Genomic DNA, 17,453 nt, shown 5'->3' on the forward strand with positions numbered 1-17,453 from the left:
TTGACATATAGGTACAGCAGGCGGTAAAGGCGGCAAATGGCATGTTGGCCGCCTTAGCTAGGGGATTTGAGTATAGGAGCAGGGAGGTCTTACTGCAGTTGTATAGGCCTTGGTGAGGCCTCACCTGGAATATGGTGTACAATTTTGGTCTCAATCTGAGAAAGGACGTTCTTGCTATTGAGGGAGTGCAGCGAAGGTTCAGCAGACTGATTCCCGGGATGGGAGGACTGGCATATGAAGAGAAACTGGATCGACTGGGCTTGTATTCACTGGAGTTTAGAAGAATGAGAGGGGATCTCATAGAAACATCTAAAATTCTGATGGGATTGGACAGATTAGATGCAGGAAGAATGTTCCCTATGTTGAAGTCCGGAACCAGAGGTCACAATCTAAGGATAAGGGGTAAGCCATTTAGGACCGAGATGAGGAGAAACCTCTTCACTCAAAGTTGTTAGCCTGTGGAATTCTCTACCGCAGAGAGTTGTTGATGCCAGTTCGTTGGATATATTCAAGAAGGGGTTAGATATGGCCCTTATGGCTAAAGGGATCAAGGGGTATGGAGAGAAAGAAGGAAAGGGGTACGGAGGTGAATGATCTTATTGAATGGTGGTGCAGGTTCGAAGGGCCAAATGGCTTACTCCTGCATCAATTTTCTATGTAATCCAGTGATGATTCACACACATTTGCTGCTGTGCCAACTCTATTCATTTGACCTTAACAGAGGTCAATGCCAAGTTAGGCTGGTAGATTCTGATCTAGGGAGTGAGGCACGCAAGTCAGTTTGACTAAAAGTTGACACCGGAGTCAGGCTTTTACAAGAGCTGCAAAAGCTACAAGCAGGCAGGCAGGCAACAAAAATGGAATTCAGGAGAGGAGAAAATTAGCTTTAGGTCAAGCAAGAAAAAACACCAATGTCAGGTAGCGTAGCATATTGATTTTATATTATATGAAAGCAAACTGTAAAGAAGAAAATAGACAAATCCAATCGTAACTGTTCTGTATGTTCATCTGATGAGAAAGACAGCAGCAAACAATTCACATGAAGTCTTATCTCACCATGCATTTGCTGGGTTTGGTCTTTTGCAACATTGAAGAAATACTTGTGCAAAAGACACAAGAATCCACATCACAAGGGGATGCTATTGTTATATCCCTCAGTTATGCGACTGTACAAGTGGACACAGGGCAGCACGCATCAACTCACCTGGAGGGAGCGACCAATACCATTGATCCTGGTAAGGCATCTGTTGCAGACCCAAATTCATAACAGGATGTAGTGACTTAAGTTTTGCATATACAAGTGCTATGTGAACAATACCAATTTTTCTTCAACATTTGTTCATCTGTTGTATGATCTTCAAGTGTAATTTTCTATCAACGCTGAACATCATATACTGAATTCAGATTCAGGCATGGCCAGAAAGAAAGCATTAGTGTCAGCAACAGTGCTCAAAAACAGTTATGATCGGAAATACTGGAATTAGCCAAACATTGAATTATTAGTGGAAAACTAGATTGCTGTAATGCACATTGGATTTTGCAATGAAAACAAACACATTTTTGTGCCAGACTGGCCCCTCAGTTTTGGTGATAAATATATAACAAACATATTTCACCTGGTTTTCTGTCGGATTCTTTCAAGATTTTCATAGTTTTGAAGAACACTTCTCTCAGGCCACTGTGAAGGGCTTAGTGTTGAGACATCACTTTCTAGAGAGACAAAAGTTTAAAATGAAATATTCACAAAATGCCTAATTTCCTTAAAAAGTACCAGGTGTGCATTAGTATTTAAAAGAGGAAGGAAAGTCTATGGGTGAGGACTAATTTGTTCAACGTGTTCCCCCTTTTAATACACAAGAAAATAATTTTGGACAGGAATCAATGACTTAAGAACCCCCTGCATCCCACCCCACTACACCTCCCCCCCCCAACAATTTAGCATCTGATGAAAGATCATCATCTTAAAACATTAACACTGGTTTCTCACTCCACAGATGTTGCCGAACTGAATTAGTGTTTTCTAGCATTTTCTGTTTTATTTCAAATTTCCAGCATGCTCAGTATTTTACTTTTGTCAATTTAACATCGTCAGGGATACTATCAAGTTTGTCTCCCATAATGCTAGGTTGTTCCAATGGTGCCAATTACGGGAGTATTGCTGTTAATCCCAAAGTGGCTCCGTAGCAAACAGGAGAAACCACCTCAAAAAATACCAAACCTGTGCTACAGGTTAGCAATGCTTTTCCTTTAAAAACAAGGAAACATTAAAGATATTCCTGCTAACACTATTATTTCCATTATTTAAAAATCCTTACCTCAACTACAAATTTATTCACAGCCTCATCCCACCCGACCTCTGCAACTTTCTCTAGACATACATCCCAGTTTACACACTTGTGAATATCCATCACTGTGAATAGCCATTACTGTGCAACACCCTCCTGCCAGATGCCATTATTTGCATAGCCTTCAGCAATCAAGTTTCTGCTGACTGAAACTCACTTCCTAAAACCTTTCTGCCATGCTTCACCTCTCTCCCTTCTAAATGTGCTCAAAACTTATTACTTCAACCTTCCCAATGGTCATCCTCCCCAACTCTTCCCAATCCCTTGCTGATAATTTACTCCCCCAGAGATTTTCCTTCCCCTTAAGCAAGCCAAATCTTACTGCAGGCAATCTGCATCTACACCTGTGCACCAGGATGTTAATGGTTTATATTATCTTACTTACATAACTTAAATTTAATGAACTGTTGAAACATAGAAAGTCCAGTTTGAATTTCACACCAATATGACTCATCAAAATAAACCTACAAAATTTTAGTAAATTTTACAACTAGTATGTTCCAGTTTGGTTAAAAGTGGATAGTGTTTTGCCAGATACATTTGAATTAATCTATAATTTTTTTTTAGGCAATTATGGTACTTAGCGCCCTTTTAAAAAAAAATTGAACAGATTCATTATTTGGAATGGCGAAAGGGAGGAGGGAAAAGAATGAAGAGAAAAACTAAAAACTGTCAAAACTCCATTCAGTATCAATCCTAATGACCAGTTTCATTTAAGGTGCTTCTTCTACTTGTACATAAAAGTCACATTCCCACTATACTTGAGAATTTGGCAGCAGCTTAATGTTTAAATTGTGTCTAGCCAGTGTCATTTGATAATAAATGGTGTGCTAACTGACCTTATACTGACATGTAGCAAAGCCGTATGATCAGTAAATAGTTCCCAAAAGAGTGCTTTTTACTATTTAACAATCTTTCTCAGACATGTATATTTTACTGCACAAGTATTTATTAAAGGTGAGGTGCAAGAATATGGGATATATCAACATAGAGAATTCAGTGAGGGATACAGTACTGAATAATAACTGACAGTAACACACAAGTCAGGCACAGCATGGGTCAAATGTAAGACAGCATATTTCTACTTTAAAAAAAATGCTGTCATGGTCTCTTAGAATTAGACTGCCAAATCAGTGCTATTTACTGAACTTAAAGAATGTCTTATGTTGTGATTTCATAATTGATGTGAAATATATTAAAACTGACTAAACTCATGTGTCATATAATCTGTAATTTCCTGGTTCTCGGGTGACTAGTCTGCCTTCACTTAAAAGGATAACTTGGTTTTAATCATAATTGTTTCCCTTGATGTCTTCCACCCTTACAATTCTCTTTTTTCCTTTCCATCCCCAATTTATAGTTTTAGTGTTCCTCAATTGCTTTTCTAGTCATCTCTTCTAATTTCATACAGCTTTTAAAACTCCTTTGCTTTCTCTGTCTGCTTCACTGGCTTTGTCTAGTCAATCACTTTGGCTATGTTTGACCCTCTCATTTCTGATACTACACAAGTTTTCAACGTCCCCTTAAAAGTAACATTGCCCCAGTTTACTGAAACCCAGTGCTTATTTTTCTGTTTTTATTATATTTCATCATAACACAAGAACATAATAGGAACAGGAGAAGGCTATTCAATTATGACCATGGCTGATCTTCAACCTCAACTCCACTTTCCTGCACTATCCCCATATACCTCAATCTACCAATCTCAATCTTGAACGTTCTCACTGACTTGAGCATCCACAGCTGTCTGGGGTAGAGAATTCCAAAGATTCACAACTCTGAGTGAAGAAATTACTCCTCATCCCAGTCCTAAATGGCCAACCCCTTATTCTGTGACCCCTAGTTCTAGACTGCCCAGCCAAGGGAAAACATCCTCCCAGCATCTAGCCCGTCAAGCCCTCAGAATTGAACTATATAGGAATACCCAGAGGCTGAAAGCCGTCAATTGCTTCACATTTATTATCCCTGGTACATTGCTGAAGCCTAGGTCCAAGAGGTCTGGGTACTCTGTTTCACTTATTGTCACAAACAGACATCTCCAATTAACTTAATCCTTTCATTCTCTTCTTTGTTGAGGTAATCCTTATTCTATCCAATTAATTGCAGCAAAGTCCCAAAGATACAAATCATATGCACTCTTAAATGACATTTAAGCTACAAAAATCAATAACGATGTAATGGAGGCATCATAGGATGGAGCTGCGGAATACCAAAGGGCAGAAAACGCTACTGGGAGTTGTGTATAGACCACCAAACAGTAGTAGTGAGGTTGGGGACAGCATCAAACAAGAAATTAGGGATGCGTGCAATAAAGGTACAGCAGTTATCATGGGCAACTTTAATCTACTTATAGATTGGGCTAACCAAAATGGTAGCAATACGGTGGAGGGGGATTTCCTGGAGTGTATTAGGGATGGTTTTCTAGGCCAGTGTGTCAAGGAACCAATTAGAGGGCTGGTCATCCTAGACTGGGTTGTGTGTAATGAGAAAGGACTAATTAGCAATCTTGTTGCGCGAGGACCCTTGGGGAAGAGTGACCATAATATAGTAGAATTCTTTATGAAGATGGAGAGTGACAGTTAATTCAAAGCCTAGGATCCTGAACTTCAGGAAAAGTAACTTCGATGGTATGAGACATGAATTGGCTAGAATAGACTGGCCAATGATACTTAAAGGGTTGACGGTGAATAGGCAATGGCAAACATTTAAAGATCATATGCATGAAGTTCAACAATTGTACATCACTGTCTGGAGTAAAAATAAAACGGGGAAAGTGGCTCAACCGTGACTAACAAGGGAAATTAAGGATAGTGTTAAATCCAAGGAAGAGACACATAAATTGGCCAGAAAAAGCAGCAAACCTGAGGACTGGGAGAAATTTAGAATTCAGCAAAAGAGGACAAAAGGTTTAATTAGGAGGGAGATAATAGAGTATGAGAGGAAGCTTGCTGGGAACATAAAACCTGACTGCAAAAGCTTCTATACATGTGAAGAGTAAACGATTAATGAAGACAAACGTAGGTCCCTTGCAGTCAGATTCAGGTGAATTTATAATGGGGAACAAAGAAATGGCAGACCAGTTGAACAAATACTTTGGTTCTGTCTTCACGAAGGAAGACACAAATAACCGTCCGGAAATACTAAGGCACCGAGGGTCTAGTGAGAAGGAGGAACTGAAGGAAATCTGTATTAGTCAGGAAATTGTGTTAGGGAAATTGATGGGATTGAAGGCCAATAAATCCCCAGGGCCAGATAATCTGCATCCCAGAGTATGTAAGGAAGTGGCCCTAGAAATAGTGGATGCATTGGTGATCATTTTCCAACAGTCTATCGACTCTGGATCAGTTCCTATGGACTGGAGGGAAGCTAATGTAACACCACCTTTTTAAAAAAAAGAGGGAAAGAGAAAACAGGTAACTTTAGACTGGTTAGCCTGACATCAGTAGTGGGGAAAATGTTGGAATCAATTATTATGAAATAGCAGCGCATTTGGAAAGCAGTGACAGGATCAGTCCAAGTCAGCATGGATTTATGAAAGGGAAATCATGCTTGACAAATCTTCTGGAATTTTTTGAGGATGTAAGTAGAGTGGACAAGGGAGAACCAATGGATGTGGTGTATTTTGGACTTTCAAAAGGCTTTTGATTGGTGTGCAAAATTAAAGCACATGGTATTGGGGGTAATGTACTGACATGGAGAGAACTGGTTGGCAGACAGGAAGCAGAGAGTGGGGATAAACTGGTTCTTTTCAGAATGGCAGGCAGTGACTAGTGGGGTGCTGCAGGGCTCAGTGCTGGGACCCCAGCTATTTACAATATACATTAATGATTTAGATGAAGGAATTGAGTGCAATATCTCCAAGTTTGCAGATGACACTAAGCTGGGCAGCGGTGTGAGCTGTGAGGAGGACGCTAAAATGCTGCAGGGTGACTTGGACAGGTTAGGTGAGTGGGCAAATGCATGACAGATGCAGTATAATGTGGATAAATGTGAAGTTATCCACTTTGGTGGCAAAAACACGAAGGCAGATTATCTGAATGGCGGCAGATTAGGAAAAGGGGAGGTGCAACGAGACCTGGGTGTCATGGTACATCAGTCATTGAAAGTTAGCATGCAGGTACAGCAGATGGTGAAAAAGGCAAATGGCATGTTGGCCTTCATAGCTAGGGGATTTGAGTACAGGAGCAGGGAGGTCTTACTGCAGTTGTACAGGGCCTTGGTGAGGCCTCACCTGGAATATTGTGTTCAGTTTTGGTCTCCTAATCTGAGGAAGGACGTTCTTGCTATTGAGGGAGTGCAGCGAAGATTCACTAGACTGAGTCCCGGGATGGCAGGACTGACATATGAGGAGAGACTGGATCGACTGGGTCTGTATTCACTGGAGTTTAGAAGGATGAGAGGGGATCTCATAGAAACATATAACATTCTGACAGGACTGGACAGGTTAGATGCAGGAAGAATGTTCCCGATGTTGGGGAAGTCCAGAACCAGGGGACACAATCTAAGGATAAGGGGTAAGCCATTTAGAACTGAGATGAGGAGAAACTTCTTCACTCAGAGTTGTTAACCTGTGGAATTCCCTACTGCAGAGAGTTGTTGATGCCAGTTCATTGGATATATTCAAGAGCGAGTTAGATATGTATTTACCCCCTCCCTTTCCAAGATTCTCCAGCTGCCGTGCGATATCCCTTACCCTGGCACTGGGTAGGCCCCACATCCTTCGGGAGGAGGTTTTGCTACAGCTATACAAAACCCTGGTTAGATCACATTTGGATTACTGTGTACAGTCCTGGGTACCGCAGCTAAAGGGATCAAGGGGTATGGAGAGAAAGCAGGAAAGGGGTACTGAGGTCAATGATCAGCCATGATCTTATTGAATGGTGGTGGAGGCCCAAATGGCCTACTCCTGCACCTATTTTCTATGTTTCTATCATTGAATTACTCAAATAATTAAATGGCTAAGCTTTAGCGATGATTAAAGGATCATTATATATATGCACAATTTTACTTTTAAAAAAAAGTTGAATTTCTACAAAAAAATACAACTTACCAGTATGTTTAAAAGCTTCCTCTTGTTTTTGACGTATGTTGCCCAGAGTGGTGCTTGGCAGGTTACTGGCACACTGCCTAAAGTACTGTTCTCTTGCCAAGGTTAACAATGCCTTCAATTCATTGACGGGAATTAATGAATGCTTTTTATTCATCTGCTTTCTTTCTGTATAAATAAAATAAAGCAATGGGTAACTTTACTATAATATAGAAATGAAAAATATGTATTTTTATATAATATTCATCACATTTCAATGCACATTGACAATTTGCCGACAGAGAAAAGCTTTTCTTGTCTCAGTTTGGTGGGTTGGAGCTGCAAGTAAATATTTAATATAATACAATGTACCGAATTCTTTATTAAAAAAATCATAGTGTAGTTTAATCACAATATTCCATGGTTGATCAAGAATATTTAGAGACAACGGTAATATTATACATCCATATACCAGGAGTGTCATTTTATTGTGGTCTTGTAGTCTTTAATTCACACTCCATCAATAGTAGCAGCGTCGTGACCTTTAACTAAGCTACACTGAATTATGTAGAACATTTGAAACATGGCTTAGAGTCAAAATTATGACAGTCTGGTTAACATCAAAATATTACTCACAGCCCAATATCAGCTGAATGAAAGCATCCTAGTACACTGATGCATTTAAATTTTATTCAACCCCTCAAACATATAAAAATGTTACTCTATGTGCATTCTGACAATGATGGGATTTCTTTTATGAAATGCAATTTTTACAAATAATGTACATTTTCATATATTTCCAAAATGGTAAACTAACAAAAGCTGACCAACAGCTTCCAATTTAAAAAAAAAACTCAAACATCCCTGAATATGAGTATATCTGCAATTTAAGTACTGAAAAACCTATGTGGTGTGGTATGGACTGGACATAACTTAAGGTGCAGGTATTTATATTTTTATATTGCAAAAGATTAAGATAAAAATTGTAGATTTTCCCTCATTTCTTGAAAAAATGCAGCTTGTTCATATATATATTGCTGCTCTCATACTAAAAAATGCTGTTAAAAAAGCATATGGGATCTTAGAAATATAGTAGTAGGCCATTCAGCCCCTTGAGCCTGTTCTGTCATTCTATGAGATCATGGCTGATCTGTATCCAAACTCCACCCACCTACCTTGGCTCCATATGCCTGAATAATCTTGGATAGCAAACATCGATCGCTCAGATTTAAAATGATTAACTGAGCTAACATCTACTGCTTTTTGAGTGTTCCACACTTCTACTACCGTGTTTGAAGGAGTGTTTCCTAACTGTTCTCTTGAATGGTCTGACTCCGATTTTAAGGTTATGCACCCATGTCCTAGACCCATCAGCGGAAAAAGTTGCTTTCTATCTATCCTATCAGTTCCTTTCAAAATCCTAAAAACTTCAACCTAATCACCCCTTAACCATCCATGTTCCAGGGAATACAAGCCTTGTTTATGTTATGTCACTTCAGAATCTAACCCGTGAATCTGCGCTGCATTCCGGTCCAAGGACAATATATCCTTTCTAAGGTGCGGTACCCAGGACTGTACACAGTAATCCAAATGTGATCTAACCAGGGTTTTGTATAGCTGTAGCAAAACCTCCTCCCGAAGGGTGTGGGGCCTACCCAGTGCCAGGGTAAGGGATATCGCACGGCAGCTGGAGGATCTTGGAAAGGGAGAGGGTAAATCCAGTTGTTGCGGTTCATGTTGGAACAAACGACATGGGTAGGAACAGGGAGGAGGTCCTGCTGAAAGAGTATCAGGAATTAGGCTGTAAATTAAAAAGCAGGACATCGAGTGTAATAATCTCTGGATTATTGCCTGAGCCACATGCAAATTGGCATAGAAGCAGACAGATCAGGAGAATTAACACATGGCTAAAGGGCTGGTGTGGGAAAGAGGGGTTCCTTTTCATGGGACACTGGCACAAGTTCTGGGACAAGGAGCTGTACTGATGGGACGGGCTCCATCTGAACCAGGATGGGACCCATGTCCTAGCAGAAAGGGTAAATAGGGAGGTGGCAAAGGCTTTAAACTAGTAAGATGCCCGGGGGGGGGGGGGGGGGAAGAAAGAGATGGATCTACAAGAAACATTACCAGTCTAAATATAAATAAAATAAGAAAAGCATAGGAAAGAATAAAGTAAAGGAGGACATTGATTGCAAGGGAATAAAGAGAGTTATAGAACAGGAACTGTTTACAAAGATGGTTAACATAAAGTGAGAGGAAATCCTATTAAAAATGAGTTAAACTATCTGCACAGCAATGCACAGTGTGTCCATAATAAAACACGGGAGTTGGAGGCAATCATGCATTGCGAGGAAACAGACATAGGTAGGGATTACTGAGACATGGCTACAGAAAAATCAGGCCTGGGAATTAAACATTGCAGGGTATAATATGTTTAGAAGTGATAGAGGGAAACATAGAAACATAGAAAATAGGTGCAGGAGCAGGCCATTCGGCCCTTTGAGCCTACACCACCATTCAATATGATCATGACTGATCATGCAACTTCAGTACCCCACTCCTGCTTTCTCTCCATGCCCCGATCCCTTTAGCCGTAAGGGCCACATCGAACTCCCTTTTGAATATATCCAACGAACTGGACTCAACAACTTTGTGGTAGAGAATTACATAGGTTCACAATTCTCTGGGTGAAAAAGTTTCTCCTCATCAGTCCTAGATGGCTTACCCCTTTATCCTTAAGACTGTGACCCTTGGTCCTGGACTTCCCTAACATCGGGAACATTCTTCCTGCATCTAACCTGTCCAATCCCTTCAGAATTTTATATGCTTCTATGAGATCCCCTCTCATTCTTCCACATTCCCAGTCGATCCAGTCTTTCTTCATATGTCAGTCCTGCCATCCTGGGAATCAGTCTGGTGAACCTTCACTGCACTCCCTCAATAGCAAGAATGTCCTTCCTCAGATTAAGAGACCAAAACTGCACACAATATTCAAGGTGTGGTCTCACCAAGGCCCTGTACAACTGCAGCAAGACCTCCCTGCTCCTATACTTTCAAATGACTGATGTACCATGACACAGGTCTCGTTGCACCTCTCCTTTTACTAATCTGTCACCATTCAAAAGGAGAGATGGAGTAACTACTTATTAGGGATAACAATGGCAATAGAAGAAAGTGACGCAGCTATCAGCAAGACAAAAATAGAATCCATATGGATAGCGATAAAAGATAATAAAGGATTAATAACACTAATAGGTGCAGTCTACAGATCACCTAATAGTGGAAGGGAGGTGGAGGAAGAAATATGCAGACAAATTAGGGAAATGAGTAAAAAAACATATTATATTATTAAGGGGGGGATTTCAACTACCCCAATATTAATTGGGTAGGTAAAGGGGATAAGGGAATGGAATTCCTACAATTTGTACAGGACTCCTTTCGAACCCAATGTAAAAAGCCCAAGGAAGGATTCGCTATTAGATCTAGTAATTGGAAACGAACCAGAGCAGATGAGAAGTAAAAGTAGGGGAACATCTAGGCAAGTGTGATAAAATAATACGCTTTAAGATGATAATTGAGAAGGCCACAAGTGTGACAAAAACAACTTGTATTTATATAGCGCCTTTAATGTGGTAAAACGTCCCAAGGCGCTTCACAGGAGTGTTACAAGACAATACAAATAAATCTGACACCAAGCCACATAAGAAATTATGGCAGATGACCAAACTTGGTCAAAGAGGTGGGTTTTAAGGAGCATCTTAAAAAGGAGGAAAGAGAGGTAGAGTGGCAGAGAGGGAGCTCCAGAGCTTGGGGCCCAGGCAGCTGAAGGCACGGCCACCAATGGTTGAAGAGTTATAATTCGGGATGCTCAAGTAGGCAGAATATGAGCAGCTCAGACATCTCAAGGGGTTGTGAGGCTGAAGGAGATAAGAGATATGGAGGGGTAATAGATTGGAGAAAACCAGGGTAATAGATTGGAGAAAAGCTGATTTTGAGGGGCTGAGAATAAAACTTGAGAAAATAAAATGGGCAACAATATTGACAAAAAACAATGTAGAACAGCAATGGGAAATATTTAAAACAATGTTCAACACAGTGCAGGAATATAATCCGCTAAAAGGAAAAATCAAACTAAACACTAATGAGACTCTATGGATGAACAAAGCCATTAGGGAACAATTGAGGGTAAGGAAAGAGGCCTACATTAAGTACATAGACAGAAGAGTGCATGATAAGGGAGAATAGGAAAAGATTAGGAGAGAAGTAAAAAAAAACAATTAGGAAGGCAAAAGGAACTATTAAATTAAATTATCAAGGAATATAAAACAAAATAGTAAAATATTTTACAGGCACATCAATAGATAAAGGACAAAAGCAAAATACTGCAGATGCTGGAATCTGAAATAAAAACAGAAAATGCTGGAAATCTCAGCAGGTCAAGCAGCATCTATGGAGAGAAACAAGCGTTAATGTTTCAGGTCTGTGACGCTCCGTCAGAATGTTCTGATGAAGGGTCACAGACCTGAAATGTTAACTCTGTTTCTCTCCACAGACGCTGCTTGACCTGCTGAGACTTCCAATAAATAAAAGGACGGTTGGGATGGAAATAGGGCCATTAAGGGAGAGAGAGGATAATACCACAGTTAATGATAGAGAGATGGCAGAAATATTAATTATTTTGCTGCAGTATTTACGAGGGAGATAGAGTGGTGGACGTGACATTGGATGATGAGATTAGTAATGAGATAAGTGTATTTAAAATAGAGGAAATATATTAAATAAACCCATCAAACTCAAAGGAGGATAAAACCCTTGATTCGGATGGATTACATCCACGCATTTTAAAAGAATCTAGGGAAGAGATAGCAGAGGCATTACTATGCATAGTTAACAATTCGTTAGAAAAAGGTGTAGTGCCGCAGGACTGGCAGATAGTTAACGTAATACCTAAATTTTTAAGGGGGATAGAACATGTCCAATGAATTGTAGATCAGTCAGCTTATCATCGGTGATGGGAAAAATAATGGAATCCCTACTAAAGGAGAAAATAGAACATCTAGAAACCAAAAATGTAATGAATAGCCAGCATGGATTTCAAAAAGAGAAAGTCTTGCTTGACCAACCTCATTGATTTTTTTGAATAGGTAAGAGAGAGAGTAGACAATGGTAATGCAGTAGATTTAATTTATCTAGATTTTCAAAAAGTCCTCGATAAGGTACCCCATTATAGACGGATAAATAAGGTCAGAGAAAGCAGAGTCAAGGGACAAGTAACAGAATGGATAGCTAAAGTAGAGGTAAAGGGTAGCTATTCATAGTTGCAGAAAGTACGTAGTGATGTTCCACAAGGATCAGTGCTGGGACCACTATTGTTCCCAATTTATATTAACAATTTCTAAATTTGCGGAGGACACCAAATTTTGGGGGGGGAAAGAAAGAGGAGATGGTTAATACCAAGGAGGACTGCAACAAATTATAGGAGGACATTAACAAACTTGCAGAATGGGCATATAATTGCCCAATGAAGTTCAACGCAGATAAATGTGAGGTATTACATTTTGGTAGGAAGAATAGGGAGGTCACTTATTACTTGCAGGGTGCGAGGTTGGGTGGGGTAGAGGAACAAAGGGATCTCGGAGTACAAATACACAAATCACAAAGTTGCGACACAGGTTAGCAAGGCCATAAAAAAAAAGCAAACCAAGCACTAGGGTTCATTTCTAGAGGTATAGTTTTAAAGTAGGGAAGTTACTTTAATTTCAGCTAAATCTCTTATGTGGGGCACAGAGTACAAAAGCAAATAAGTTATGCCAAACCTTTATAAAATCATTGGTTAGCCCTCAGCTAGAGTATTGTGTCCAATTCTGGACATCACACTTTAGGAAAGATGTCAAGGCCTTTGAGAAGGTGCAGATAAGATTTACTAGAATGATATCAGGGATGAGGGACTTAGTTATCTGGAGAGACTAGAGAAGCTGGGATTGTTCAACTTAGAGCAGAGTTGGTTAAGGGGAGATTTAATAGAGGTGTTCAAAATAATGAAGGGTTTGGAGAGTAAAATAAGGAAAAACTGTTTTCACTGGCAGCAGGGTCAGTAACCAGAGGACACAGATTTAAAATAATTAGCAAAAGAACCAGAGGTGAGAGTTAACAGTGAGTTGTGATCTGGAATGCACAGCCTGAAAGGGTGGTGGAAGCAGACACAATAGTAACTTTCAAAAGGGAATTGAATAAATACATGAAAAGGAAAACATTGCAGAGCTACAGGGAAAGAGTAGGGGATGTGGGACTAATTTGATAGCTCTTTCAAAGAGCTGGCACAGGTACAATGGGCTGAATAGCCTCCTTCTGTGCTGTACAATTCCAAGACGAAGCCCAACCTTAACCCACATCTGATGAACAAGAATTCATACATTATATCTTGTAAGATTTAGTCAAAATGGTTTGCCGGATGTTCAGAGATCTATTGTACAATATACAAGACTTACTCAGAAACTCTTTTAGAGCAAGTGTTTGAACTTGTGCCAGTTTCTTCTCTCTGTTTACAAGCTGCTCACCAGTAAGATAAGGCATTGCCCTGAGAAGCTTTGCAACATCACACTCTACAAATAAAAACATGGTTTAGTATATACAGCGGCTGACAGAACCACATTCTATTTCAGAATGTTTCCCCTTTATCATATGGTCACTTAATGAATTTGCTCTATTAATTAACTCATAACAAACTGAGGACTGCATTAGCACTTATGCAGAGTACAATTTAAAAAGGACCCCCACACATTAACATTTAATTTAAGTTTATTCTTAATTCACTTTTTCTGAAGCATTTGATGACTCGACCATATATTTGTAATTTTGGCTAATAGGTGACAAACTTATTAAAAATTGCAAGAGGTTAGTGAGCATTCAAGTGTTGATGTTTTTTAAATATTTTTCCAGACATCACAACAAATCTATTATTTCTATTAAAATTAAAAATGAGGGTTATAAAAGAAATATGATTGTGATTGTTGACCTTCTAAAAGCAGAAGTTGGTGGCTGCAGTGTGTGCTATCTACAGAATGCACTTCAACAACTTGCCAAGGCTTCTTCAACAACACCTCCCAAAATCGTGACCTCTACCACCTAGAAGGACAAGGGTAGCAGATGCATGGGAACACCATCACCTGCAAGTTCCCCTCCAAGTTACACACCCTCCTGACTTCGACATATAACGCTGATCATTCATCGTCAAAATCCTGGGACTCCCTACCTAACAGCACTGTGGGAGCACCTTCACCACATGGACTGCTACGGCTCAAAGCGGCTCACCACCACCTTCTCAAGACCAATAATGAATGGGCAATAAATGCTGGTCTTGCCAATGACGCCCATATCCCCAAAATTAAAATTATACAAGGAATTAAAGCTCAGGTGTTGAGGTATTAAATTATGTAATAATTAACTTTTTTTGATTTTACAGATCCACGTTACTGCAAAACTGTCAAAACAGTCAAAGTCACGCAAACCACTGTACCAAATATGAATGATAAACTCCAGGCCAAGTGCACCCTTTCTAGGATAGAAGTGGTGTGTTTGGATTGTCAGTTTCCTACAACATTGCAACTGCAGTGATACGATAAGTGTATGATGGGAAGCTCCATGCTTCTGCCAGGAACACAAGAATTGCTACAGATGCAGCTGAACTATCTGCATCAAAGCAACATAGGAACATAGAAAATAGGTGCAGGAGTGGGTCATTTGGCCCCTGCTAGCTTGCACCACCATTCAATATCATGGCTGATCATGTACTTCAGTATCCCATTCCTGCTTTCTCTTCATACCCCTTGATCCCTTTAGACATAAGGGCCACATCTAACTCCCTCTTGAATATATCTAACGAGCTGGCTTCAACAACTTTCTGTGGTGGAGAATTCTACATGCTCACAACTCTGAGTGAAGAAGTTTCTCCTCATCTTGGTCCTAAATGGCTTACCCCTTATCCCTAGGCTATGACCTCTGGTTCTGGACTTCCCCAACATCGGGAACATTCTTCTTGCATCTAACCTGTCCAATCCCGTCAGAATTTTATATGTTTCTATGAGATCCCCTCTCATTCTTCTAAATTCCATTGAATACAAGCCTAGTAGATCCAGTCTTTCTTCATGGGTCAGTCCTGCCATCCCAGGCATCGGTCTGGTGAACCTTCACTGCACTCCTTCAATAGCAAGAATGTCCTTCCTCAGATTCAGAGACCAAAACTGTACACAATATTCAAGGTGTGGCCTCACCAAGGCCCTGTACAACTGCAGCAAGACCTCCCTGCTCCTATACTCAAATCCTCTCGCTATGGAGGCCAACATGCCATTTGCCTTCTTCACTGCCTGCTGTACCTGTATGCCAACTTTCAATGACTGATATATCATGACACCCAGGTCTCATTGCACCTCCCCTTTTACTAATCTGTCACCATTCAGATAATAATCTGCCTTCCTGTTTTTACCACCAAAGTGGATAACCTCACATGTCTACATTATACTGCATCTGCCATCTGTTTGTCCACGCACCTAACTTGTCCAAGTCACCCTGCAGCCTCTTAGCATCCTCCTCACAGCTCACACTGCCACCCAGCTTAGTGTCATCTGCAAACTTGGAGATGTGAATGAATGTGAATTGGCAGGGGTGTAGATTCACATACTGATTCTTCATTCCATTGATCACTTTTGTGTTACTGCCGGAAACTCCGTCACACCCAGAACTCATATGCCAAGCTAACCAGTTGCTGAACCAAAAATTTCTATACCACGTGTTCAGCTATGGGAAATTTGAGATTTGTCCACTGGCATAACAGCACAATTTTCTCAAGCCTTTCTGTGCTCCCCAGCAATCATGTAAATAATGTATTAAGCTGGTTAAAGATTGAGCATATTAAATTATCTTAATGAACCCATTAGCTCATAACTTTTGTGACTAAAGATGTACTTTGAAGCTAGGGGAAAGTTAATATGATCCTTTAAATGGGATTCAACTTCATAAAATATTGATCCCAGTTGGGGGCAGTAATAGGGTCACTAAAGCTGGCTCAGTGCCCCTGGACTAAGCAGAGGGAATTCACCTCCCTCTCCCTCCCATCCCCCCAAAGGGTTCATGCTCCAAGTTGCTATCGATAAGTGCAAATGACTGGATGCCAGGTGAGAAGGCGAGGATCAGGTTCAGCTGTAATGAACTCCATGATCAAATAGAACTCACTGCCCAAGCTCACACCAATGAATGGTGAGGTAAAGGAGAATTTCTGGTGCTTGTGGGACAAGATGTCAATAAGAGTCAGAGCCTTCAGAAGTAGACAACCACTCAAGAATGGATGCAGCATTTAAAAAAAAATGAATAGGTAGTTTTACAAATGAATGTTATCTGTAAACTATTAGAGTAAAAGCTGACAAGTTGTTATTTTGCCTCAAGTTTTGTAGAACAAGAGAAACTCCCTGTACAACTCTCATCTCACCGATCCAGCAAATATCTTTTGAAACATTGCCAGGTTATCCAATGATTCAGCACTATACAAATCCAATAATCACAATCTTTTCAGCAGCCAATACACATGCATCATTTGACATTTTGTTAGCAGGGCAGCATGCCAAATAACTATTATCTCACAAGTCTACAATAATCCAATCATGTTCACATTCAGCTGTATGTAAATACTTAATAATCTTGGATTGTATTCTATAAATGAAAATACAAAAGCATAAACTAATAGGCTTATTAAAATGCCAACTTGTGGGAAGCCAGTCAGTCAATGTTGTACACATGTACAAAATAAATTAGAATGATATATGAAGCAGACTAATGCTACACGGGAAGAGTTCTCTGTTGCTCTAACAACTTGATGACCACGAGTAAGAGCAAAATGGCAGTCTTTAGATCGAAGTTATTCCGGTCGAGATTAGTTAAATGCAGATATTATAATCTAGTATGTGTTTTAGAAAGCAATTTTATAGCTCAGTTAATCCAATGAAGTGTACACAGTGATGTGAACTTTGAACTATTTTCTAAATAATTACTATTAATCAACTGTGTTGCGTTAATATCATTCTTGTACAATG

General features: G+C 39.9%; 1 protein-coding gene across 2 annotated transcripts in view; it reads right to left on the reverse strand.

Moving 5' to 3' along the window:
• Positions 1-17,453, reverse strand: part of mtbp (MDM2 binding protein) — a 98,244-nt gene that overhangs the window by 44,520 nt on the left and 36,271 nt on the right. For both annotated transcript variants that reach the window (XM_070888777.1, XM_070888769.1), the window contains exons 13-15: positions 13,860-13,973; positions 7,396-7,560; positions 1,617-1,710 (exon numbers count right to left, since the gene is read on the reverse strand). In XM_070888777.1, coding sequence (XP_070744878.1) covers positions 1,617-1,710; positions 7,396-7,560; positions 13,860-13,973 — 373 coding nt within the window. The remainder of the gene's footprint in view (positions 1-1,616; positions 1,711-7,395; positions 7,561-13,859; positions 13,974-17,453) is intronic.

The sequence above is a fragment of the Pristiophorus japonicus genome, chromosome 1 (genome assembly GCF_044704955.1).
Source record: "Pristiophorus japonicus isolate sPriJap1 chromosome 1, sPriJap1.hap1, whole genome shotgun sequence".
NCBI lineage: Eukaryota > Metazoa > Chordata > Chondrichthyes > Pristiophoridae > Pristiophorus > Pristiophorus japonicus.